Source organism: Pezoporus flaviventris, unplaced genomic scaffold, assembly GCF_033815535.1.
Source record: "Pezoporus flaviventris isolate CSIRO_AGI_PZ_B2104156 unplaced genomic scaffold, CSIRO_AGI_Pfla_v1 ptg000002l, whole genome shotgun sequence".
In the NCBI taxonomy this organism is placed as follows: domain Eukaryota; kingdom Metazoa; phylum Chordata; class Aves; order Psittaciformes; family Psittacidae; genus Pezoporus; species Pezoporus flaviventris.
In genome coordinates, this window is record NW_026892550.1 from 68429908 (window position 1) to 68457678 (window position 27771).

At 41.3% G+C, this 27771-nt stretch overlaps 1 protein-coding gene across 3 annotated transcripts in view; it reads right to left on the minus strand.

The window, feature by feature from the left end:
• The window catches only part of MOB1B (MOB kinase activator 1B), a 41491-nt gene that overhangs the window by 11630 nt on the left and 2090 nt on the right, over positions 1-27771 (minus strand). For all 3 annotated transcript variants that reach the window (XM_061442586.1, XM_061442596.1, XM_061442605.1), the window contains exons 2-3: positions 6796-6962; positions 2589-2682 (exon numbers count right to left, since the gene is read on the minus strand). In XM_061442586.1, the coding sequence (XP_061298570.1) occupies positions 2589-2682; positions 6796-6962 (261 nt within the window). The remainder of the gene's footprint in view (positions 1-2588; positions 2683-6795; positions 6963-27771) is intronic.

A 27771-nucleotide genomic window follows, 5' to 3' on the forward strand; every position in this document is an offset into this window, starting at 1 on the left:
GGACCATTACCCTGAATAATCATGTTTTGGGACAAATTAAACCATTACTTTATTCAAACTGTTAGACAAGGCGCTGTACAGCAGGAGAGGGAGAGATGTTCTTGATCTTTATGTCAATCCTGAACTAACTCAATGTCCTGCCCCCTGATAAAAGCTAAGTGAGCACTCCTTACAACAGTCAAGTCCCTCTTAAAGGGGTTTCGAAGGCAAACCCCTCTTAAAGGGGTTTCGAAGATAAAAGTTAAGTGAGCACTCCTTACAACAGTCAAGTCCCTCTTCAAGGGGTTTCGAAGGCAAAACACCAGCACCTGGCAATGGATACAGGAACATTACACTTCCACTCTGCTACCCTCTCACTTCAAACATCTGGTTTAACTTCTCCATAGACTGCTACGAGTTTGTCAGTTGTACCTTGAAAACTGTGATTGAGCCATAACTTTGAACAGTTACCTCTGAATGCACCAACACCTTACAACCCTTTCTCAAGACATCAGCCATAAATATTTCTCCAATGGAACACAAAAATCAGACTTTAAAGCCACAGAATGCTTGCTGTTTTTGTTCTCCCCAGCTACTCATGCTATGGCCACCTAACCTGATTCAAACAACCCCATTTAAGCTGTTTCAGCTAACTCATACCCTTTCTCTGAAAGAGGTGAAAACGGAGCCATGGATGTGAGCAGACAGCAACCTTCAGCCTAGAAGCACTAATGAGTACCTAAGGCTCAATGCCTTTTCAATTAACACAGATTGAGCCAGAAGAGAACAGGACAGAGGTGTAAGAACCAGAAGAAAAAAAACATACATCTCAGTGTTTTCATGCTGACAGGTTCTCCAGCAGTACTTCCCTGAAAACAATGTTTTAAGCAAAAGCAAGCCACACTCACTCCAACTAAAGAACACGATCACCTAATAAAAATCTTGTCAGAATGCATCTTCAAGCATCAAGCATCTCTTTTCTACCCTGCTTCATAACTACTTGAGTAGGTTATACATTTCTGGCAATGGTTATCAGCCTCTTTGGAGAGAAACTCTTTAGCTTGGCAACCAGACAGCTAAACCTTTAATAATTAACCTCCACCCCCAAATAACTACTTCACAGCAGGCAAACAATAAAGCAAAGAAATATTTTCATGCTCTTATCTAACAATTGAAGAGTCCACTCTGCATGCCGAAGCACAAAGCAGACAATAGGCTATGGTACTGCACAAGTTCTTTTGTATACTGGTGAACTTGCTCTCCCTTTCATACTTCACCCCTTCCCATGCTGCAGCAGCGGGTCTGGTTTGGCATCTGGCATCTTCTGTTTTTAGTTCAGGATTGTAGTGCCAAGGCCTTTTCTGGTCCTTCAAGCTATTTCCAACTAGAAGAGCTCCTGCCCTCTCCATCTTGCCTTCCCAGCAGCAGCCTTGGTCCATCCTCAGCTCTCCACCAGAAATTCCTGGCTTCACACACTAACAGGAGGAAGTGGAGGAGAGGACTTGGTTTCACTTTTGTTTATTTAAAAGGAAGCAGAGCCCTCCCTTGCCACTTACTGAGAAAGGCAGGTATTTTCCTCTGAAAGAGGCAGCTGGAGACCAAGAAAAAACAGACATGTTGGATGTCTGTACAAAAAAGCATAAGCAAGAATTAAAGAAGTGAAACCTCACTGAGGAACAGGGTAGGGGATTCTTATTCAGACTACTAAAATCTGTAGCCGATTTATTTCTACAATACCTACTCAAACACCTAAAGGAAATATTTTGGTAATCCCCAAGTGAGTGCTTGCCAATAAAAACTTCAGATCTTAAATTTAAAAGCCCTCATTAACATTTCAGTAAAAAATAAAAGGAAAAAAAATAGTTTGATAATGAGTTTACTTTCCAGGACTAAGAAATATAAACAAAAAACCCTTACCCTAAGAAAACCCCACCTTTTCATTCCCAATTCCCTTAAAACTTCCAATTTCTCATCCCTTCATGGGTAACAGGAACCACAGAATCACAGACTGGTTTAGGTTGGAAAGGACCTTAAGATCATCCAGTTCCAACCCCTGCCATGGGGAGGGACACCTTCCACTAGACCAGGTTGCTCAAAGCCATGTCCAACCTGGCCTTGAACACTGCCAGGGATGGGGCAATCTGTTCCATTTCCTCACCACCCTCACAATAAAGAACTTCTTTCCTACATATAACTTGAACTCCTGTTTAAGTTTTAACCCATTACCCCTTGTCCTGTCACTACAGTCCCTAATGAAGAGTCTGTCCCCAGCATCTTTGTAGGCCCCCTTTCAGATACTGGAAGGCTGCTCTGAGGTCTCCACATAGCCTTCTCTTCTCCAGGCAAACTTTCTCAGCCTGTCTTCATACATGAGGTGCTTCAGCCCCCTTGATCATCCTCGTGGCCCTCCTCTGGACTTGCTCCAACAGTTCCACATCCTTCTTACACTGGGGACACCAGAACTGTATACAGTACTCCAAGAGGACACCCTTTCCACCCACAAAAGTTACTTTATCTCTGGCACTTGGCTGAGGCAGTATCAAGTTCTCAAATGCAAAAATCGTCTAAAAATTTGCATTTTCTCAATAACACATGAAAGAAGACCTTACTTTGGGCCAGCAGACATCACTGGACAGCTCTCCTCCGTGCAGAAGTCTGTAATGGTTCCGTACAGCATATTGATCTGGTTGAAGAAGTCAACAGCTGTAAAAGCATTTAAACCATCAGTTAACAATCTGCACTGTAACAGCAACACCAGCTTTCTGCAACCTTAACAGCACACATTGCTCAGAGGGTCCTGGAATGCTTTCTGTGAAAAAACTTCACTGTTACCGCTTTTTAAAATGTATCATAAAGGAGATGCAGAATGCAACCACCAATGTCCTACACCACCCTCCAGCAATGACTATTTAATTGTTCACTGCTGCAAAATCTTCCTTTAAAAGAAGGGAAAGAGAAAGCAGAGTTATTTCCTTTTCTGAAAGTTTGGTGCAGTTTATTACCATCCCAAATTCTACTGGCTAGTCTGGAATAAAACCGAGACTTTCAGTGTAAAGTTTCCAGCAAAAGAGAGCTGTTACTCATTAGGTGACACTGACTTCCCTCAGGCTTTGCATTTCAAGACACTGTCTTTTCAAAGAACATTTCATAGAATCACAGACTTGTTTGGGGTGGAAGGGACCTTAGAGCTCATCCAGTTCCAAACCCCTGCACCACAGGCGGCAACACCTTCCATGAGACCAGGTTGCTCCAAGCCCTGTCCAACGTGGCCTTGAACACTGCCAGGGATGGGGCAGCCACAGCTTCTCTGGACGCCCTGTGCCAGTGCCTCACCACCCTCACAGGGAAGAACTTCTTCCTCATGTCTAATATAAATCCACCCTCTCTTAGTTATGGTATGGTCAAACACTGCAGGTATGGGAGGTCTTCTGGGGGGTGGTTGGTTATTGCTTCAGTTTTGTTACATGTTTGAGAAAGCAGTTCTCTTAGCCAAAACTTTGTTTTTAAAGGGTCTACAGTTGAATTCCCAAAAGACTAAAACTTACTGTATCTAAATATTCCCATAGTTCTTACTACTTTAAAGAGGTGCTTGATTACTTGGTACTCTTTGAAATCAAGGCTCTTCTTCAGTAACCTAACAGCAGGTCCTGCTTTTCAGAACTGCAGACATTGTAATCACTTATAAAATGCACTTTATCTCTCCTCAATTAATGTCCTCTGCCCTTGCATCTCTTGGGGAGCACAGCATGTTACCACAGCATCAATATATAAGTTTGTTTTTCCAAAATGTCTTTCAGACAATGGAAATTGTAAATTCTGCTTTAGGATGAACCCATGTAATACAAGCCTACAGGAACCCAAGACTTGTGGGACTAGTTCTGGTGTCCTTTGGTGTCCTTATGCATCCTTTCTGATGCATGGATGACACTCAGCAATCATATGAAAACGCAAACCAAGTGTGGTGGAGCTCCACTCCTGTTTAACCACAGCGCTTTGCAAATTCAACTGACATAGGTTTACCCTGAAAGGAACCATGTATAGCACAGATAAAGATTTAATGCCCCAGTGCCCAGTCCAGGCTACATTGCTTCTGCTGCTAAAAGTATTGTGCCTGCCTACCCAAATGTGCGTTCCTTGCTTAACTCTGTTACAGAAACATACAGGTTTGCTGTGAGGTGGAAACTGGCATCCCAAATGTAAGCACTAGCAGATACCAGGTACTGTGAAAGGAACTAACAGCTGACGGAAAGCAAGTGTTAAATACTGCAGCTCCTTAAACTTCAAAGATTACATGAACATCATGGTAGCAAGTTACAGCAGATGCAAGATACGAGCTACAACTGTGTCATGCAACTTCCCAGGTATTAAAAAAGGGAAGCAAATAAAAACTGGTACGCCGTGCTCCTAGCACAGCTCATCTCTAGCAACAAAATTTGGGTGGGTTTTCTCCCCCCAGCACAGCTAAGGCAGAAAACAGCAAAACAACATTGGGAAAGGTAGACAGCAGTTACAGAGGCCCAGGAGGACTCCTACAGCTTGTTTGGGCAGAGGGAGGAGGCAGTTAACACAGGAAGAAGCGGTTATAGACAGCTCTTGTTCCTTAAGTGTACGCAAGAACTGTTAATTAATTTTCCATTCCCTGATCCCAGTGGAAACCACAGACCAGGGTTTGCTTCAGGCAAGCATGTTCGCAAAACCCACACAGACATCCACAAGATGACTGATTGTTGCAAATCCCATACGCCAAGTCTCAAAAGGCCAGGAGACACACCACCCATTCACCACCAACAGCCAGCAGTTTGCAACAACCAAGAAAAACCAAGAACCTCCTTTCCAGCATGTGTAAAGCTGTACAGTGTCTCTGCCTATTTTCATTTCCTCTTTTTACCCATTGCTCTGAAGTTTTGAGGGCTTAGACTATTTTTTCCAAGTGCTTTTCTATTGGAAAAAGTGCACGCTGCCTGGCGCTCTATTATAAAGGTATGAGCAGGATGTTATTACGGAATTAATTTTTGGTATTTTCAAATCAAGGAGATTTCAAATTAAATTCAAACCAAACTGATTATAGGACTTTTTACCTTTATATTTTTTAAACTTATTTCAAAAATCTACTTGTACACCAACTCACTGCCAGAAAACATGAGTAAGGCTAAGAGCTGAGCACGAAGCAGAAGAGCAGAGCCATGCTTTCCTGTGCTTTCACTATTGCAAAGGTCAAACCCAAGGACATTAAGTCCCACATTTCCTTATTAGATATCTCAATCAACAGAAGGGGGTTCACTGCTACCATTAGCTGGTACTAGGTGTGGTAGAGAGATGCTGTAAATGAAGGGAGAGTGTAATCAGTTAACCACTTGTAAACAAATAAAAGCAAACAAAAAAAAAAACCCACACCAACAACGTTAGAACTCGGCTGCAAGAAGGCACGACCAAGGACCATTTCATTACAGAATGCAGCTGTTACCCAAAGGCAGCTCCCGCTCTTTCTGTCATCCAGCTCATTTAGCATTTGGGAAGGGAAAAATGCCACTGCCACAGACAGAGAAGAAGAGGCAGGTGGGGAGTGAAGAAAGCACCAAACGGGAAGAATGCCAGCAATATCAGAAGCCTCTTTAGTAATGCTTACTCAGAAAAATGGGATGGCTTTTTTTTTTCTAGATAGCTTTGCAATACCATACAAATAGACTCTCCTAAAGAATGGTGTCAGCAATTTCATCGTTCCCTGGAAACAGTGGCAGGTCACATACCAGCACACTGTGTGGCTCATTCAGAACTGAAGGTTGAAACCAGTACGACAGTTTCACTTCCTGAACATGTCAAAGAGCAAGAGGAAACAGAACCACAATTAGAAGACATTTCTCTTGAGCATAATTTATACTGCATTGCAATGCACAATCAATACTATGCAATCACAGAAAAAGGCCAAGCCAAAGACCTGAAAGATAACGAAATAACCAGAGAGGGCACAGAGTCTAGCAGCCAGAACTCCACATAGGCTACTGAGCATGACAGAACTTGGGTTAATCCGCTCTTTAAGAGTGGAAGGCAGGCAGCAAATTCACGCAGCAGGGAGAGGAAGGAGGAAACATGGTCAGGCAATCAGAAAACACTAATTTGGGCCTCATTGTTTGGCCTGACCTAGCATGAAGCACAGGGTTAGGACAAACAGCTTTAGAGGAAGCAAAAATAATGACATCAGACACTTACCAGGGCAAAGGCTCACAACTTGGTAGAAAAAAAAAGGAAGGAACTAACATTAGAAACACTGTAAAGATGGATCTCTGGGTTTGTTATAGGCAAAAGAAAAGCCAGGCCATACACACGACCGTAGTCTTTAGCATCATTCAAGGTCTTCGCGCTTAACTAAATTAAGGGTTTATGCTTAGCTCAGAGAGGGTTGACTATACTATTGGGTAAGAACCCCAGCTGGAGAAGAGCTAGATTAAACATATTAAGATGGCACTGACAGGCTACTTTCTAAAAACAGCAGTGAAACTTCTACTTCAGCACTTGTTTGTGATCAAGTGCTCAGAGTTTAAGCACCAAGAGGAAGAACTGTTTTGTTAACGGGAACATATTTTTTTTACACAAGGAGATTTAAGAGTTTTTGTCTCTGAAAGACACACTGCATCTGTCAGCTCTACACAGTACTACATTCACCTCTCCCAATCACAGCAAGTGGTGCACACAGGATAGAAGAAGACACGCTACTAGAAAGGAGTACAGAGTTGTCCTCCCACAAGTGTCTACCCATATTCAACAATTCCCCCACACACACACATTTAATTAAAAAAAAAAAAAAAAAAGCCCACTTACTGTTCACTGCAACCCATTCATTTAAGTCTTCACCCTCTGGAAGCATAACGGCCATCCGGAGATTACCACTTCCCAACGTAGCTTCCGCATGCTTTAGCAGCTCGTACTGGTGAGAGCCCTCTGGAATATTCTTCTTTGGTTTGAACGTTTTGGAAGAGCGACTACCACTGTGTTAGAAGAGGAGATGTTTAGAGAACTCATGGAAAGGAAAAAGAAAGAAGCAAACAAGGCACGCATAAGCACAGGATTAATACTAAACACTTTCCCAATCCCGTATTTTCATGTGGGAAAAGGATATTTGACACAGACTGGGATGCAAAAGTACAGATGCTTTGACTTGTTTAAACAGTTAAATGATTCTCCACTGCCCTGTCCTCTCACCTGCTCACTCTGCTGTTAAGCCAGTCAGACAAGTGGGAATGCTCAGGCTCCCTTCCCTCTCTGGGCAAACTGGATCACAGGGAAGGTGAGACCAGAAATACTTCCTTCCCCAGAATTCGGACAGCTGCTTATCAAGGATAGCACCCAAGCCAAACAGAAGCCTTCTTTACTCTGAACACTGAGGAAGCTTACCCTGGTAAATCAAACATACTATTTAACAGAAAATTCCATGTTCTAATATCCACCTTCAGACATGAAATGTCATCACACCTACTAAAGTGTTGTAAGGAGGTACGGGCCTGTTCAGAGCTCTGACTTTCCAAATGAGGTATAAGTAATTACTATTAACCCCTCAAAACCAAGCTGCTAGTATTTAGGAAAGCATACTTTCTGCAGGCCTAGCTGATCCAGAATATTATCTTACCTACCAACGTAAAGTAACTTTTCCACTATCAGGTATTGTTTACGAACTTGGCTTTGAAAACACAGTTGCTCAAAAATACATTAACGCTTTAGCTGTTGCTGATACATTTCCACATTTCCCCTGAACTATCCCTGCCATTTTCCCCTGCTGTCGTAGCATACAGACCTTTCAGTCCCCCGGTTAGTAAAGAACTAAGGATGACAACTTTTAAAACTTTCATATAAATAATTTTCTTGCCTGTAATTTTGTTTGGAAAACATGGACTGACTTAGAAAAAAAACTCAGACATTTGAATTTTAAATGGTGGCAGCGAGCCTGGATGTACATTATCCCTAACGTGACAGAAACACGTTGTGTAAAATTACATATTTGCAAAAAAAGTGTCAAATCAGCCAGTATTTTTGAGTGGTTTAGTGTATGAGCTGAGAAGATTTCAGTCAGAAAAGGAAAACTGAGCTCCAAATTCCAATGGAAGAAAGTGGAAAGCTATGAAACCCAGACCGCAGAGTTTTCACAGCAAGTATTATCCAGTTCTCATTTCTTTCTATAAAAGACTTGGATGATTTTTCACCATCTCTCTACAGGACTAAACAGAAATTTTTATTAGTGAGGCATCATGTTCTCTCTCCAGCTCACTAAATACTTAAACCACATGCTGAACATACAACGGTTGTACCTTCTCCTTGGGCAATGCCAGCATAGCTATGCTGTCACACAGAAGCACTTTAAAACTTAATTCTGCATGTCATTCCCCCCCCCACGCCACACTACAGCCATCAACAGAAAATTAATGAGGATCTCGTTTCTAGAATCCTGGACACAAACAGCTCTAGCAGAGACACAATGTGTAACAAAGAACACAACAAAAATTGTTCTTTCAAAAATACGTGACAGGTGATTGCAAACATCTCATTTGCCAAGCATATTGACAAAACTGTCCAACAGCTCATCAAGTTCAGTTTAGACCTTAACAAGAGCAATGAGGAAGAAAACATACTGAAACTGGAGATAGAATAATGAGCTTTGCCCAGGTAACAACACCTTTTTGCCAGGTAACAGCATCTTTGCAGGTGCATCTTTGGGAATTGAAGAGATTCTACAAATCCATTTGGTTGAAGATTTACACGGTCCTGGTGCTACCCTGACTGCAGCAGCATCCTCCCCCTTCCAGCCTCCAGAGTTTCTTCCTGTTTTCTAACCTGATAAGGAAGCACTTGGCTGGACTAATAGGGATCTTGGAATGATACAGTACAACAGGCCACATACATTCACACAAACCCCAAAACAATACTAATGCAGTCAGATACTAAATACAACTGAGCCCAAAGTCAGAAGAGGAAACATATGGCTCCCATATATATTCTGTTAAAGGACCTTGCTAACATGCACCCAGTCATTTGCATTTCACCCTACGCGAAGATACCAGATCCAAATCTTAAATAAAATAATTGCCTCCCAGTGGGAGTATGAAGCTTCTATGGCTCAGGGAGTTCCCTTCACTTCTCACCCCTCCAGCCACCTGTATTTGCTGCCAGGCCAGGCTCAAACCAGCTCTGAAGAGAAAGCAAACAAAAAAGAAACTCCACCAAGCAAAAAAAACCTCCAGATCTTTCAACTAATAACTTAAGAGATACAAATTTTTATCTTTAGGAACATATCCAGTTCACAGCCACCATGCCAGTATGTATCTAATACAAATCTAAACATCTGACAACTGCCTTAGTGTATGATTGCACAGACAGGACTGACACAAGGTAATACAGCAACTGAAGAGCTAGAGAAACTGGTATTGTTATCTTTCCACATGTATCAGTGTAGGCAGAAGAAAACCAGCACATGCTAAGCAAAAGCACAGCACTTCCTACCTTGCTAACTAGACAATGGGGAAACCAGCTCCTAATACTTTCATAAAAAGTAAACTGAAGGTTAATACAGACTTACCCCCACTCCAAGGCTCTCAAGACATTCATTTATCAGAAATAAGAAAGAGATCCTTCCTTGCTGCTTACACAGAACCCCTAGTTCCTAAAACTTAAGTCCTCCTTTCACCATGTTTCAAAACTTAACATACATCAGCCTCTCTTCTGCAACACTACCTTTTTCATACAATGATCAAGAATGAAAAACTTCACCGCTGTAACTGGTCTGGTGAAGCTGCCCCATGAAAAGTCTGCAAGTTCATCATACAAACTACTACTGGGCATGTGCAGCTCCCCAAGCTGATGAAGAAAGCTCTACCCAGATACGGGGAACACTTACCACTTAATCCCTGCTACCCCCTTTCCAGAATCACTGGTTTCTTCCCATGACCTGGCAAAAGCTGTAACAACAGAATACACAATGATTTGCTCCCATCAACCATTTTAAATAAGTCATTTCATATCTGCCTACACTACTTCTCTGATCACTACGTCTCAAATTCAGCATGGCAATGCTAAGACAGCAGGAAATGGTTTCACACAAAAGGCAGGCAGGCATCCAAAAGGAAAAGCAATTAGGATAAACGCAGACTGCATTTATCATCACGTGCTATGGAAATACCAGCAATTTTGGCAATAACTTACAAGAATTCCATGCATTTACGCAGTTCACCATATGTGAAGCTGGTTAACAGCATGCACTGCTGTACCTTGATACAAACAAAAACTCAACAACCTAATACAGCTTCTCTAAGACAAAACCCTTACAGGAAACATTTGCTCCTGGGAGGTCTACTTGTAAATGTTGCTGCAAATATTATTTCAACCACCTTACTAGTTCATAAACTCTATTATTTAACCAAAATCCATCGTCATTTATTAACAACTTAGCACCATCAGTTAACTAACCTTTCAAATGGTTATTTTACTGAGTAGTCCTGCTTCCTCCCGAAACCCTGCCCACAGCAGCATCTTATTCCTGCTGTCCTACAGTAGGATTCCCAGTGCTGAGCTTAAGGTATCTTAAAACCAAAATAAATAATGCCTTTCTTCTTTTTTTTTTTCCTATTATGCAAATCTGTTACATGTGACAGATTTCAAAGTCTTTTTGTTCCAGGTCTATTTCCTCAACTCCTTGAGCATTCAATGAAAAAGTTAACTTTAAAGAGATGTCTTGATTAAGTGTGGCACTTAATTTTCACCTACATTCCATAACAGAATTAGCTGTATCTGTGTGCTTTTTCTCTCAAGACTGAAATGCTCCAAGCTTGCGTGCAGCACCTGCTGCCTTTCTTTCCCAGATAGTTATTTGAATCCTCCCTCAGTTCTGAAACATCACATTAATGCAGAAGCAAAAGGGGACAAAGAAACCCTCAGAAATACCACACTGAAGATCCTATTTTCCTTGGGCATAAAAAGGTCATAAAATGGGGAACATGATGCATCACCTCCGCTATTTGTCACTACCAGTTTCTGGCCTGCCAAGGACAACTGGCTTCTCAAAAGATTCTTGCAACTCCAAGGACATTTTGCTCCCTTCACTCCCACATCCACCATTTCTAGCAAATTATGCCCTTCTATTTTTATAGGTAAGTGCAGCTACAGCAGAGCGAGATGCAGCTTGACCTAACACTAAATCAGGAAACAAGTTTGAAGTGACTGACTCCCTGTGTCAGGACAACCACTGAAGCTGGCTCAGAAGCCACACCTCCGAGCCACAAGAAGCCCACACACTGCTTGGCTTCACACAGACGTCACAACTTGCTTGTAAGCAAGAACATAACACTTCCTCCAAAGCTGTAATATTATCTAGTCATCTGCTGACAAGGAGGGTTATTAATGCGCATTCTGCAGGCTGCTCTTAGGTTAGCAAGATGCTGTTTCCAGAAGAAAGACAAATTTTCAGGCATCCTGCTGACACTTCACTTCCTGGGCTGCCTCAGCAGTCCACTTCAGTTTCAAACACAGCCCTGGCAAATCTTTTACAATCAAAGCCATTAAATATCCAGCTTAAATTCTTGATAATTGTAGGCTTGTTAATTGCAGGAAAGGAGCTACTTAAACTTTCATGTTCCTAGGAGAAGCATCTCGGCCAGCCTGGCTTAGACCACCTCATCCCCAACTATTTGTGCACTCAAGTCTCTTAATGGAGCTTTTAGGTATTTCTGTGAAGTCTGCTGCATACCCAGGGAAGCCTGAATTAAAACTAGAAAGTTTAGGCTCCTTATGCCTAGCACTTAAGGCTTTACAGCTTGTTCTTACCACAGAACTAACCTCAAGCTCTTACTGTTGTGTCTAACACTGCTCAAGCTGACAAGCAAATAAACCAAGCATGCTTCACAATCAACCATACGGATGCAGATCAAAGCCCAAATCCTGCCTCCACCCAGGCTGCCAATCTATTTCTTCTGCAGTAGCACCACAGCCTAAACAACCGAAATACCCAAAGTGCTCCAAGGTCTTCCTCAAATTTCTTTTGAGGGAACAAAACCAGACCAAGTTATCCCATAATTCAGTAACAATTCATTACAACACCTTAAATTAATGCAGTACTTAGACAGTATGTGATTACTATGCCATTGGCAAAATGGAAGAAGTAGAAGAGACGCCACCCTGGAGAAGACAGGAGCATCTGAAAGCCTTTTTTTTTTTTTCCCTGCACACAGAGTTGCACATCACACACCAAACTGACATGTTTTACAAGAAATTTAAAGATATTATTTTATAGTACCATAAGCACTCAACTTCCATGGCAGGTATAGAGAACACTGCTCCTCCAACCTGTTTCAGGCTGCCTGTAGGCTCAAGAAGACACTGCTGCAAATTCCATCAATCATTTCTTACAGGGCTCATCATTTCTTACATTTCTCAATCATTTCTCAATCATTTCTTACAGGGCTGAATAGTTTTATCAAACACTGGAAAGGATAGAAATTTGCACTGGGGAAAAATAAATAGAAAATGCTGCAGTGGCACCATTTTCAGGATATACCTGACACCTATATTCTCCTAACTGGCATATAACGCTGAAGCTATGGGATATCATCTTTCTTGCACCACCACACTCCAAGTGAAATATTTGGAAGTGCTCAAGAGATTCTCAAAAAGATGAACTCAAGACAGCATGCAGAACATTCACTTGGGGCATGGAAACTTTTTCACCTTTCTACCCCTGCTTTTTCATCTTCAAAGGCCTTTGCAAGCATTAATTAATCCTCACAACGTATCTTTGAAGTCGGCATCATTAGGAACCTGCTAGCCATAGGGAAACCAAGGCAGCGACTCATTGCCAAAGGCCAAGGAGTAGATTTATCAGAGAAGTCCTATGTTTTAGTTCTGTACCTCGTTTTTCTCCTGCCGCTTCTCTTTTTAAACCCTGATACATAGGAACGCTGGAAGGCCAGAACCAAATTCCAGAAAAGCAAACACTTCAAGCCTTCAAACAATAATATGGAGCTTCAAATGATAACAGCCTGCTAAGAATAGACACACAAGAGTATGACCATGTTAGTTTCCAAGAGCCAACACATCAACATAGAAATTAAAATGAAAACGCAAGCTACTTTTTGGTAATTGAGACCCTAGTGACAGCATTTAAATGCATTTTCCCTGTGACAATCACAGCACCAGAAGGATAAATAAAGCAGGTAAAATAAAGTGGTACACATTCAAGAAATGCACTGACAAGATTTGAGCATTTCTAAACTGAGTAGTCACAACATTTCTGTTCTGAAGAAAGACAGTGTGTGAGCTGAGCATTGTTTTCTTTGCCTCATACAATACCAAGTTGTCAACTGTTTTCCAGACAAATTCCCACTCATTAATATGCCTGTCTCAGCCCTCAGTCGGTTCACTTTAATTTGGAAGTAACAAACCCAATATAAGACTACAGGAAGTGAGCATTCCACAGCCCTGCGTTCCTTTGACATACCACTATGCAGCAGGTCTGAAGTCAAATGAAGTGACCACCACCTTAGGACAGTGAAAGATAGCAAAGAATGAGAAACCCCAGAGGCGAGCTACTCAAGGGCTACAGACAGTTCTGCAATTGCTGTTCTATTCCCTGATGTTGCTTCTCATGAAGGAGAATCTGAGACCCCCTGCACAGAGAAGGTTAACGGTTTGAAATGAGACATGATGCTGTCAATCCTGCCAAAGAGAACTGAGAAGCCTGAAGTGCTCCAGGACAGTACAATACTGGGATTCAACTCAGCATTAAGAGGTATCTGAAGACTGTTCAACACTGTTGAGTTAAAAGTGAGCATCCATACTGGTAAGTGAAGATTCTAAATGCATAAGGGCTCACCCTGAAAAAATGTCCCTGTCTAAATTCTTCAGATACAGTCACTGTATTATCCTGAATACTAATGAAAGCAACACGCTTCTAAAGAGCACTCCCATCTGACAAAAATAACTCACAAACATCAAGCTGTAAAAAGTGTAATTCCCTTCACATGGAAGGAAACACAAACTCTGCCAAGTTAAATAAGCAAATCAAAGTAGCCTGTGCAGGGAAAAAATCAGGAGCTGCCAACTCCTTACACAACATAGCTACTCTCCCAAAAGGTAAGGCATTGGTTAGAAAGCAATTCCAGGCCCAAGGGTTTTGTGTTGCTTTGTTTCTTTGGAGGCTTTTTTTAAGAAATAATTAGTTGGACTTGAAAAATTTCCATAGACACATGGTCATTCCTAGAGAAACAGAATACATGTTGTTGATTGCTTATACACTCTACTGTAGAAAACAGTAACCAAAAATACTCAGATCAATGGCACACAACTGAAGTTTCCCAGAGTAGCTAGGATGACAGAGAACAACTATATAAATTGTTTACTACACCTAGAGGAAGTCACTGATATTAGAAACATGATAGTTATGAATGGTGAAAACTAAGAGTTGTTCAGAAACAGCTCTTCCCAAAGCTAGCACTGCCCCTGGTAACACAGGGCCTCCACTTTATAAGGAATGTCTTTGTTCGATTCACTTACCTACTGCCTGCCCAAGCCAAAGCCAGTTGCCACGGCTACAACAGACCATACCACTACCACGCTTTATAACCCAAGGGCTCAGAGCCAAGTTACTTCTTGACAGACCAGGGGAATTTAAAACAGCGTCTTTATCTTTCAGCACATGGACTTGACAATGATGGCAATACAGCACAGATTATTCCTAAAAGAAGATCTTCGTCAGATGTCTGGAAATGGAATAAATACAAACCCAGACAAAACTCCAGATCCCGCTTTTTTTCTTTTCAGTGAAACACCGTTATCCAGCCTTTCTCATCCCACCCATTTTTTTTTTTTTCTACACCATGGAGTAAATTCAATTTTCTGTAGGCTTTTCAAGTTGTGTTTCTCAAGGTGTACAGTGACTGTTATCACTGTAACCGATTTGAAATAGTGCCTTCTTCTACCAGAGTACTGACAGTGAAGCAGGTATTGTTACAAACTTTTTGATTCTCTAGCCATTGAGATGGGAATAAAAATCTGGCTTCCCCTTCTTGGAAAACAGCTGTTTTCATACACTGAAGTTCTACATAGGATGGTTTGAGAGGGAACAGATGAAAAAGCCATCATTTCATCAATAGCTCGTAAAAAATACAAATATCTTTATACACAAGACTCCACATGTTAAAACAGCAGACGTTTATCAGATGATTCACATACAGTGAGGAGAAAGTTATTTAAGGTAGCCTTATGGAACAGTTTTGCTTTTGGTTGTCCCAACCATCACATCACCACCCAGTGTTGAAAGCTGTCCTAACACATCCACATTCTTAAAGTACAATTTTTTTTCTTCTATATATACAGAGTCAGTCAAATCAAGCGAACGTGGGATTCGACCAGAAGTCACCACTTCAGCACACAGATGAAGACCAGCTCTTGCTGGCTTAGCTGTGACTCAGGGACAGGAAACTGGCCCTTGGGAGCCGGCCATTTACCTCTTCCCTCTGATACATGGCCTCATCTGCCCTGCAGCAGGACACTGTGCCAAATCCACAGAGATGTCAGATGGCCACAGTCTCTTTTCCAGCCAGGTACCTACACTTCTCCACGTCTCTCCACCTCCGTTTTTCTGTCTGCAAGCTCAGAATGTGTCTGTAAACAAGGGGGAGGTGTTATGCTACAACCCTCCAGTCTACTACAACCCCACCCATGTAGGTGGCAATGGTGTTCCTGCTGTTCACCCAGTTGGATGCAACTGTTCTCCCAAGTAATCACAATTTCTAATGCAAGGAGCGAGCAAGCATCCAGAACACCATCCTGTAACCAGGAAATCATCATCAGTTTGCTATGCTCACACACAAAATAAATTCCCTTGTTTCATTTGCAACATGTTAATACATTTTCATCTCCTGGAAAATCATCAAAATGAACAAAGCAAGTCACAGCTGACCTCCCAGGATACTACCAGAGCTGTGCCTGTGCTCTCAGAAACACAATTCAACTAATTCCCAGAGCAGCCAATGGCTGTGGAAGTGACTCAACTTCTCAAGCCTTGGACACAGCCCTGCTGGGCACTGCAAGGATAGGGCAGGCCATAGTCACAAAAGCAGCATGCAAGAGTAGCCAGCAGAGAAAAACTTGGGTGAAAAAAGGAAGAAGTACATACTCAGCCAGGGATGCCCTAGTCACTTGCAGAGACAAGCAGGCAGACAGCAGAGAACAGGAACGTGTCTGTGATATAAAACATGGCTTACTCTGCATGTTTTATCCATGTCACTGTTCTGCTGCTCCCAACTTCCACCATGGATTTTTTCCAAGAGCTTTAAGATCAACAACCACCACTTGAAACAAGTTTTCATACCAGTTCACAAGGAGGAGGTTTTTAGCAGAGACACAAGGAACCCCACATATTCTCCTCTGATACCCATGTGAAATTCTATCAAGTGAGAAGAACCACAATTATCCAGAAGGTTTTGCTGGATGCTCCCAGGTAGCCACTGACCACCTCAAGGCAAACACAGTGCTGTCTTCACTCACAAAACTTCTGTCTGATTACAAACAGAATGACATTTCTAAGAAAGCTGAGGACTAGTCTTGGCTGTTTTGTTAGGTTCTTTCCATCAGATCCAGATTCCTTGACTGTTTCAATACTAACATTTACTGTGTACATACAGACATCATGGAACCGGCATAATCAAAACCAGATTTATTTCTGCAGATTCTAATATCCTAGTATTTGTGTACTGCACTTTACAAGAGCAGGCTACTAGCAGCTTTGCAGAACCCCAAAGTATTCCTTTCTCTCCAGTGGCTTTGTTTTTCCTGCAGACCCCTGAGACAGAGTTCAGTATCTTTATCATTTCAGTCACTAATTAAGCTCTCAGCAAACTCGAGTGCTATTTTCTCATTAATGTTCCCCTCTTTTCTCAGGAAAACCTTTTTTCTGTCAATTAGCATTAGCTCACTTAAAAGGGATAGCACAGCATGAATTCAAACAAAATTCAGAACTTCATCCACTTATGCTTCAAAGTTTAGTTTCCACAAATGTTCAAACCTCACTTTACTGCACAAATGTGCCTACCAAATCATCCAGTAGACATAACCACACTTCTTTTATAAAAGTTACCTTTTCCTACAAATAAAAATTGGCACTAAAACATCATCTGAACACTGTTTTATGCTGTGCATGAGCGTAGGGTGCACTTTCCTCTGGAAAAAGAGGACTCAATCAAGCTGTAAACAGCAAGGCTACACAAAGCAGCAGAAAGGTTGCTGAAAACAATGCAGTATGTACCCTGCAGCAAGGGCTGCTGTAGGAGAACTAAGTCTATCCCAGAGAGAATGCAGTTCTGCCCTGTGGCAAGCAAATCCAGAAACAAAGTCAAATGCCTGTGACGGAAGATGATGTGCTTCATACCCACTGAAACCTGCAGAAAAACTCAACCCTGTGCTGCCTGCAGTCCAAACTATTTCAGATGTTCTCCCTCTAACTTGTGATCATAGAATCACAAGTGGTTTGATTTGGAAGGGACCAAGCTCATCTAGTTTTAATTCCCCTGCAGGGACACCTTCCACCACACCAGGCTGCTCCAAGCTTCATCCAACCTGACCTTGAACACTGCCAGGAATGGGGCAGCCACAGCTTCTCAAGGCAAATACAGAAAGAAAAAACAAAATTTATTTTTGAGAAATTCTTAAACCCTGTCACTCATGCTTCCAAGAAAATTCTGTGTTCTAAAGGAAAACAACTACACAGACGGAAAACGCTTGGTAACACATGTGGGAGTGAGGATGACATAGCACATGTTATGCAGATACATAGAAACATGAAAAGCAGTATTCAACAACTCAAACATCACGCAGAACATAAGGGAATGGAACAATTTTAGGGCTGGGTTTGGTCTTTTTTTAAGAGAGAAGCAGTAACACTCAAGTCCTGTCCAGGCAGTCAAATACCAACAAGAGAAGGAAACCTATCAAACACAGAATATGAGTACCCACAGATGATCAGAAATCGAAACTACAAAAGTACCATCATGGACACAACTAAACAAATTATAAAAGAAATATTAGGAAATACATAAAGCTACGAGTCTAGGTTATTTCTTTCAATAACACATCTGATTGTGTTTAAAGATACTGGAAACTTTAACAAAGCTTTACTTAGCCATTTAGGAAGACATGAGGGAGTTGAAGACCTTCATATATCATGAAGTAGAATACCATGAAGTGGCTTGGAGAGATCCATCTTGCCTTGGGCCACCTTGCCTACTGCCAATCCCATACAGTACCATCTACCAAGGGCAGGAGGAAAGGGGCAGCAGGTCAGCTAAATAAAGCAGGTGATTAACAGTATTTGCCTACCTGTGATTTCTTTACTATAGTACTTTTTCAGTTTGATAAAACAGAAACATCCATACAAAACGTATACACCACTTTCCATAGCAAATTGTTCCTCCTGACACAGAGATTTCCTTAGATTCAGCTAAGTTCTCTTTCTGTCTTTACATTACTAATGCTCTCTGCATTCTAAACCAGATCTGCTGGTAACATTCACACCCTTTAAATACATTTAAGCAAGTAGGAAGCACAGCTTTCCAGAAAGCAATCTGCAAGCCACTGAGGATGATAAACTGCAGCAGTAAAAGCTTGGCTCTAGTATCAAATTAGATCTTCACTTATATACCAAATATAGTGCTTGGAGAACATGCTTCGGAACATGGACGGTTTCCCAAAATGCTGATCAGTGGTTTTAAAAACCAGTGCTTTATGAATGACTAAAGCAAATCTAGTCAATACAACCTAAGAAATCACAGCAGGGAACTGGAAAAAAAAAATGTAAAACTGAACATCTTAAGGAAGTCTTCAATCCTTTTAAACACACAAAAAAAAAGGACTGTCAATGCTTTTAGGAAAAAGACAAAGAAAGGAGACACTTAATTAAATTTTAGTGGGGGAGGAGTCACTTCAGCACTTTACCAAAGTTAAGTGTTTTAACCTCAACACAAAACAGGCTGATGATACCAACACAGCAAATGAGAAATACTCTACAACTTCCCCAAAGAAAACCTCAAAGCACATACATAAGATTACACTTACATGTTGATTAATAGGTAAAACGTGGGTCTGAATTCAGAAACTAACAGAACAATCATTAGAGGCAAGAAATAACACAGAGAACAGGAAGAAGAAACGGACAGAAGGCAGTAATGAATAATCTAACAGCTTTCCAAAAATACACTGAATTATCTCATCTCTAAGTATTTCCTACACTACCCCCATTTTTAATACGATCTTGTGTAAGCTGTGTGGAACTATCTTCAGTAACATTTGCTTACACCTTGCAAAGTATCACATCAGGAAAATCCACCTGCGCAAAGCACCTGAAAGGGAACAATAGCTCCTACATACACAGGAGAACTTTTCTTTTGACATCATTTAAGCTTGCGCATTTGACAGTTGAGTGCACAGTCAGTTTAACTGTTCTATATTGAGTTTAAATATAAAGATTTTTCCTCATTTCCACTAACACTGCAACAAGAAATTTTAAGAGCTGTCAAACAAAGAAGGTAATAATAGGACATTAAAAAGACACTTGATTTTTTCTAAAAGTTACACGTCAGCATTAGAAAAAGCAGTATTTTGGTGCCACTATGTATGACAAGACACAGTAATACCATTTGATTCCTGGATCTGAGGAAGGGATTAAGATTCCATATGTCAAGAGTGCCCACATCTCTAGGACACAAGCAGTCAACTCTGGAGGTAAGCTACCTTTAAAGATAAGTGCAAGGCTACAACAACAAAAAAAACAACCCTCAAGTATGTGGAAAAGAGGCAAACTTTAACTAAACCTCAAATGAAATACGGGTAGGATCACAGAAGGTATGTAAGACTAACAAAAGGAGTAGATTCCTGCCAAGGAACAGCTGTGAACTGGAAAGGGAAGAGAGGAGAGAGTGAGCAAGATAGAAACTTGTCTTCACAAAAAAAAAAGAAAAGAAAAAAAAAATCCCCACAGAAGGGAGGTTGGGACAAGAAGCTGACGTCACAGTTGGAGTTCAAAATGAACGGGAACAAAGGAAGAAAGATCATTTACATTTGCAAGTTATATCAGAGCAACAGAAGTCAATGTTGTGAAGGGCAACGCCTAAACAGACAAAAGCTGCACCTAATCCTTAGCCTTCCCCTGAACAAAAAAAAAAAAAAAAAAAACCAGAAAACACAAGAAAAGAGCAAATGAATTCAAGTACTCCTTTTAAAAGTCTCAAAATACATTTGCATAGGGAAAAAAAAAAAAAAAAAACCCACAAAACCACCACAACCAAAAAACCCACACTGTTACCTTAATGAATTCACGGGGGGGGGGGGGGGGGGGGGGGGGGCTCCCTTTTTATTAACACAAAATTACCATCTCATAAACATGAATTCTCTGTCTGCTGAGTCAGGCTACAGATCTGAAACCAGCAGCAGAGACTTGAATTAAACAGAACACATCTGAGATATATAGTACATGGTACTACATTGAACAAAACTGCGTATTAGGTCCTGGAAGGCATACACTTACTGAGCTTACTAAGAAACAGAAGTTATTTCAGACTTACAAACAAAGAAAACAATTTAAGCTGCATGGATATGTGCCAGTCCAGCTCCCATTAACCACCTTTCAATCCCCTTCTCCAAAATACTGACCCAAGCAGCAGTGCCCTAGGAAAGCATCTGACATATCCACAAGCAGACTAACCGCCTTGCTGGCTCAGAGAGAAATTGTAAAATTAACTTTGTGGGTACCTCTTTATGATGTGCTTTAAAGTGATCCAGACAAGCTGCACACATGTGGTTTTAGATAACCTAGTCAGGACTGATTAGGAGAAAACTCCAGGGACAAACCTGCCAGCAGAGTTTCAAGTTGACAAGCAGGTATTCTTTATTGCGGCGCCGGGAGACACGGGGGATAGTTCCTAACGTGTGTCCCCGAATTGCTATACAGGTCATCCTTATATGGTCACTGAGCACATTACATCATTTTCCAAAAAGTTTCCGGCATGCGTACAAAAATGTGGTCGTTTAAGGGTCGTTTACTTTTCCCAACAAGCTTAATTAACATTACAGACATTGCAATCATCCTGGCCTTCTACTTCTCAGTTAGTTTAACTGCTCTCATCCTGGAGATCTGCTAGTCCGGGATACTCCCTAGTAGATGCTTACACCAGATTAATCGGTTTATTAACACCCCAAGCATAGCAATCATCCTGTCCTTTTACTTATCAGTTAGTTTATCTGTGCCCACCCTGGACATCTGCTAGTCCCAGATACTCCCCAGCTCCTGTCCTTCTATTCTGCTTTTTTCACACCTTTTGTACTGAGGTCCTGAGGGTCTGAAACTATGTCAACTACCTTCAAGCACCGCAGTTATTTTCCATTACAAAGCCATAAAACTTAACATTACTTAGAACTGATTACATTTTGTACTTTTGTGCCTCTTTGTTTCTGGACATACCATAACTCTGAAAGGAAATTTATAGCACCCTGGTCCATTATAAAATTCAGTGTATTTCCTTCTATAAGAGTTAAACAGATGTCTTCCACTGGAAGAGAGCCCCCTGAAAATTTAAAGAAAAGTCATTTTCTTGCATCGAGTTGTCTCATAGAGACTCCAAACAAGACTTTTCAAGTTTTATCTCCCGAATGCTTTCAACATCATTCACCTATGGTGACCTCCCTACATCACACACACAGTACACACACAGTATGCTAGAGATTGGAAGGGACCTCCAAAGATCATCTATTCCAATCCCCCTGCCGGAGCAGGAACACCTAGATAAGGTTACACAGGAATGTGTCCAGGCGGGTTTTGAATGTCTCCAGGGAAGGAGACTCCACAACCTCCCTGGGCAGCCTGTTCCAGTGTTCCGTCACCCTCACCGAGAAGAAGTTTCTTCTCAAGTTTAAGTGGAACCTCTTGTGTTCCAGTTTGTACCCATTACCCCTTGTCCTATCATTGTTTGCCACTGAGTAGAGCCTGGCTCCATCCTCGTGACACTCCCCCTTTATGTATTTATATACACTAATAAGGTCACCCCTCAGTCTCCTCTTCTCCAAACTATAGAGACCCAGCTCCCTCAGTCTTTCCTCATAAGGGAGATGCTCCACTCCCTTAATCATCTTCGTTGCCCTGTGCTGGACTCTCTCCAGCAGCTCCCTGTCCTTCTTGAACTGAGGGGCCCAGAACTGGACACAATATTCCAGATGGGGTCTCACCAGGGCAGAGGCCTCCAACTAGACTCCACCCCATAGACTACAACTCTCTGGCTTCTCTCCTTCAGCCAGTTCACAGTCCACCTCACTACCTGATCATCCAGACCACACTTCCTCACAACATAGTCCTTCACACCAGTATAAACACATCCATCACTCTCCTCAGTAACATTCACATATGATACAGCAGGGGAAGGTACAACACCGACAGCCAACATGACACTAGAGCCACAGAAGTGCTCTGAAGTGAAAGGAAAAGAAATGCCATGTTTAAAAAAGCAACACATGCAGAGACGACAAAGCAAAGCACTGGATCCTAATAATCCCACATGATGGAATCTACAGGCTAGAAAGAGTTCAAGAAGTCTGTGCAAAGCAATGAAGTTCTATTCACTTATAGCTGAAAACATTCTACAGTGTTTGAATACACAACCCACAATCTCCCTGTGTGCTTTAAAAAGAAATTTAAAAGAAAAAAAAAGGGACAAAAAACAAACAGCAAGTTCATTGTAGCTTAGCTCTAGAGGGAAGTGGCTTAGTTTACAACTCCTAAAAGCATAACAAAGCTTATCCTGTGGTTTAGGTTGATTTGTGGGTCAAAGGCTTATTGATAGCTTTGGCAGCAATATCCTTCTGATTGCTTACTATGGAAGACTTCAAGTGGCCTAATTAAATGCAGTGATTTGCTTCTCTAAGAAAAACAAGCAGCTTCATTCTGTCAGCCTTCTGCAACTCATAAGCCACCCCTCGGTGGCTTTTTCGAGCAAGACAAGAAAGACTACATAACTCTCAGGACACAAACAGGGTAAGACGCAACTTGACCACTTGAGGACCCCCTGTCTTCACCGTGGCTGGCTGTTGCCATGTCGAGGTCCTAAATCCAAAGACTTGCCAGAAAAGTATCACCCGCTTTTCAGGGGGAAAAAAAACAAGCCACTGTCCATGTGCACCAACCCTTCCCTGAAAGTGATCCTAGTTCCACCGGTGTTCTTGCCTGAGGAATGTAAACAGCTAATTGCATAGGTTCACTTACACTGCAAACACAAGGAGAGGACAAACAAGAGAAAACAATTGTTGCATAAAAGCAAACAATTAGGAAGCAATTAAGACAGGGCATCACTGTGATGTCGTAAACACAACTTTCACACTGAACAATGCCTTTCTTCCTATGTTGGGTTGGGTTTTTTTTCATTCCAAACTAACGCTTCTATACTAAGGAGGAAGCATCCAAGAACACTTAAAAGTGTCAGTCGCTCAGTTCTTCAATTACATGTTGCCCAAACCAAAGTATTAGCAACAAAAGTGGGGCTTTTTTTTCCAATACAATTCCAAGCTCAGATACCTTTCAGCCTGAATTACTTGTGCACAGCCCTGTTACTCCAAGAGCCATGCACAGGGTGAAAACAGCTTCATAGCTAATTCCCACCACCCTGACAAGGCAGCAGCACTCACACACTGCTGGACACAATTAATTTCTACTTCATCATACACAAATTTGATCACGTACTTTTTGAAAAAGTTTAGCTTACAAGCAGACATTTCATCCAACTCATCAAGAACAAAGTAATTGATAAAGGAATGGCAAGAACTCAACTACCTAAACGGGTAGTAAGGCACACACAAGTTGGAGTTGGAAGAACAGGGTTGGCGACACAGCTAAGTAATCAGCAAAACACTAATCACACCAAAAAGGAATTAATAGTTCTCTGCTGCTTTACCTTCTTCAACAAGCTCATTAGAAGGATAAGAAGTGCCTCAGTAAGTTTAACCCTATCAGCAAGCTGCACCCTAACAAACTGGTTTGGGAGCTTTGGGGAAGATAAAGAAGGGAAGCAGAGTGACAGATGATTGAGTACAGGCAGTACAAGGGGCAACGCAAACACTGTGGAACCTTTTCATCGCCATGGTTTTCGGAAAACTTTCTTGATGCTCTCTTTCTTAAAAGCAAACCCAGCTGCCAGCCAAGGGACAAATCTTTTGACAGCCGGTATTTCAAAACAGGAATGAAACACAGAGTTCACACAGCAAGTGAAGTGATGGGCTTCAATAACATGAAACACAATTTTCAGGTAAGAGCATGTTTTTTGACAGTCACTAATTCAATGAATCCTAGAATCACTTAGATTGGAAAAGACCCTTAAGATCACTGAGCCCAACTGTAAGGCTAGTACTACCAATGAAAGCTAGAGACAGCTACCAAAATAAAAAATAAAAAGAGAAAAAAAATAATTTCTGCTTTCTGTGAAGTTCACTGTCAGAGCTGATTCCACAGGAACTCTACTCTCTTAAGGAATCCTTTTGCTTCCCTCAAAGCTACTGTAACCAAGACTTACAGAAAAAAGAAAAAAATCTTTAAAAAGTTGGCAATAACTCTGCAATTATCTCTGCAATTTACTCATAGGCAAACTCAAGAGACTTCTGACTCTCAATGCTCTTCAAAAAAAGAAACTAGAAGTATCACTAATGCTACTGGTTAAACAACAGATTTTACAGTAAGGTAACAGAGTCATGTGTCAGGAGCCTCTACCCTGATCTCTACTCTAGGAACACAGCCTGCACAGTAGGATTACATTCATGAAGCCAAATCTGAAGAAAAACAGTACATGAAAATACAGGGAGAAAGACATCTGAATGTTCAGCAAGCATAAATTTCCCATTTCTAACAGTCTCTAAGTGCCTACACATTGATTTTCAATGACCAAAATTCCAGTTTAGAAGTGCCTAACAGTCTTCTGTGGGAGGCCTTGATAAAGAGGAGATAAATACCACATCTCCAGCTTTAATCAGAAGAAGGCGCACTCATGAAGCATTTGGTTGCTCTCCAGCTAGAGTAAGATCAAAAACAGTGCCTACTTTAGAAATGGCTTTCATTTGTTAAGCAGTAGAATCAAGCCAAGCTGAGGAAGGGGAAACAACAAATATCCATGATGTTCTTCAAGAGCAGGAGGAGACTGGGAAATTAGGAAGGCCACAATGCTTCTCAATCTGAAAACAAACACATCAGCTCTGACTTTGGTATTACTCTGTAAGAGATGCAAGGAAAAAAAACGACATCCCATTGTACCTTCTGAACACATATATATATATACACACACAAAGCGTGATATTAATTAAATTTATGAAAAAATAACCCACATTGTCATGGTTTAAGTCCAGCAGGCAATGAGAACCACGCAGCCACTTGTTCACTCTGTCTCTTCCTCGCTCACTCCATTCCTTCCTCCCCCCACTCCCGGAGGGATGGGGAGGAGAACTGAAAGAATGCAACTCCCATGGGTTGAGATAAGAACAGTCCAGTAACTAAGGTATAACACAAAACCACTACTGCTGCCACCAATAATAATAATGATAAAGGAAATAACAAGGGAAAAGAATACAACCGCTCACCACCCGCCAACTGATACCCAGCCCAACCGGAGCAGTGATCTAGCCCTTCCGGGTAACTCCCCCTAGTTTATATACTGGGCATGACGTGGTGTGGTCTGGAATACCTCTTTGGCTAGTTTGGGTCAGGTATCCTGTCTCTGCTTCCTTTCAGCTTCCCCTCCTCCCTGGCAGAGCATGAGACTCACAAAGTCCTTGGTCAGAGTAAACATTACTTAGCACCAACTAAAAACATTAGTGTTATCAGCGCTGTTCCCGGGCTGAAAGTCAAAACACAATGCTGCACCAGCTACTAAGAAGGAGAAAAATGACTGCTACTGCTGAACCGAAGGCACACATGCATCATCAGAAAAAGCTGCTAGGCTCTGACATGCTATATGATGAGACAGAGAAGGAAGAGCAGGACATCTTTCCCCCAGTTTGGGGTACAAGTTAACTTTGCATTGATTCATCAACACATGCACCCTGAACAGCTACTTATCCTAACCCCTATTTGCTGTCTCCATTAGCTCCTAGTCTTCCCAAAGTATATATAACTTCCTACTCAAAGGAATCTCATTTTAAGAATACTATACACTAGAATTTTCTGAGAGGGATTAACTAATACATAAATGGTTTGGGGTTTGTTTGTGGGTTTTTTTTAAGGAGAGTTTCACAACTTCGATAATAAAAGTTAATCTTTTCCTTTTAAAAATAAAAGCTTTTCATACAACTTCTTTTTTATGTAAGTTTTGCCAGTGTAGGATAACACAAGCATGCAACCATATGGCACACCTACTAGAACTATCTTTAATTTCTTCCTTGGAGATGGAAGCCCAAGTACCTGCAACTATGCTCTAATTTCCTTTTAGAGAGAACTTATCAAACTGGGGGTTTAGGGGGAACTGAAAGTAGTTTCTAGTCAAATTGTTTTTACTTTAAGGAAAAAAAAAAGAAAGAAATTGGACTACAAAAGATTTAGGATAACCTATTCAACCATTAAAGAGGTTTATAAAGTCTTTTCAGAAAGGAATAAACAGAAAGAGAATATAACAATGCTGAAAATAACTGCTGTCAAAAACGAGTGGTATTAATTCAGTGACTTGTCTGAAAAGACAGTCTTTCTGTAATGTTATCCATAACAAGAGAAGACAATGGTTTGCCTTGATTTTATTCCACACACACCCCCCCCGCCCTTGTAGCTTTATATGTCCCTGTCCCTAGCAACAGCAAAGAATAGCAATGGGTTTGTCAGTGGACAAGGACTGTGCAGTCAGTGGGCTGCAAGGGGGGCCCCAAGCACCTTGTGTTATCCAAGGACAATCACCCTGTTATTTGACAACAAGCAAACCTCCAAGCAGAGCAGGGCTTTGGATATCATATTTGAGTGTCAAACTGACAAACTACAGCCCAGCTACTGATGATAATAAACCTGTGTGACAGGTTCACTGCAGTTCAGAAAACGTTTCTGGTCTGAAGTGCAGAAGGACAGTCTTATTCTGCCACATCTTTATTTTTTGTTCGAAATTGGGAGTCAGTTCACAAAAAGACAACAGCACCACCAACACAGAGAAAACAGCATGGACAATCAACTCTACCACCTCCATACCAAGGAAGCTCTTGGTGAAAAAAGAGGTGAAAAAAGTACTATGAAAAAGGATGTAAAAGGTACTGTGAAAATGTAGGGGATTTGCAGCTCAAAATACAAGCTTTCGCTACTAAATCTGTAAACTGTTAAGATATTGAATCACTATCTTTGAATAACTCTACCAAGTTAACACGAAATTCAAGTTTGTCAAAAGGTGATGCTAACTTTGTGGATACATTAAAAAACAAAACAACAATAACAAACACCAAAAAAAAAAAAAAAAAGCCAAAAAGCATACCAACAACAAACACTACTTCCCAGTAACAGAAAGTTGCCCTGATCTCCCTGAGGCCTACCAGGCGTATTTTAAAATTAAACTTTAAAAATCCATTTCTAGACTGCAGATGAGCAAATTAGGTGCCATCTAAAACACCCTACCAACAGCTGAGGCAGCCTGGCTAGCATTTCTAGTTTTGCCATGCAGTAACTTCAGTTTCCATTCCTGTATTTTATCCAGCAGGGCCACTTCAAACAATGAAAGTGGGGGGCAAGGTTTGCTTTCCTGGGTTTCAGAAGGGTCTGGAAAAAGAAACAAGCAT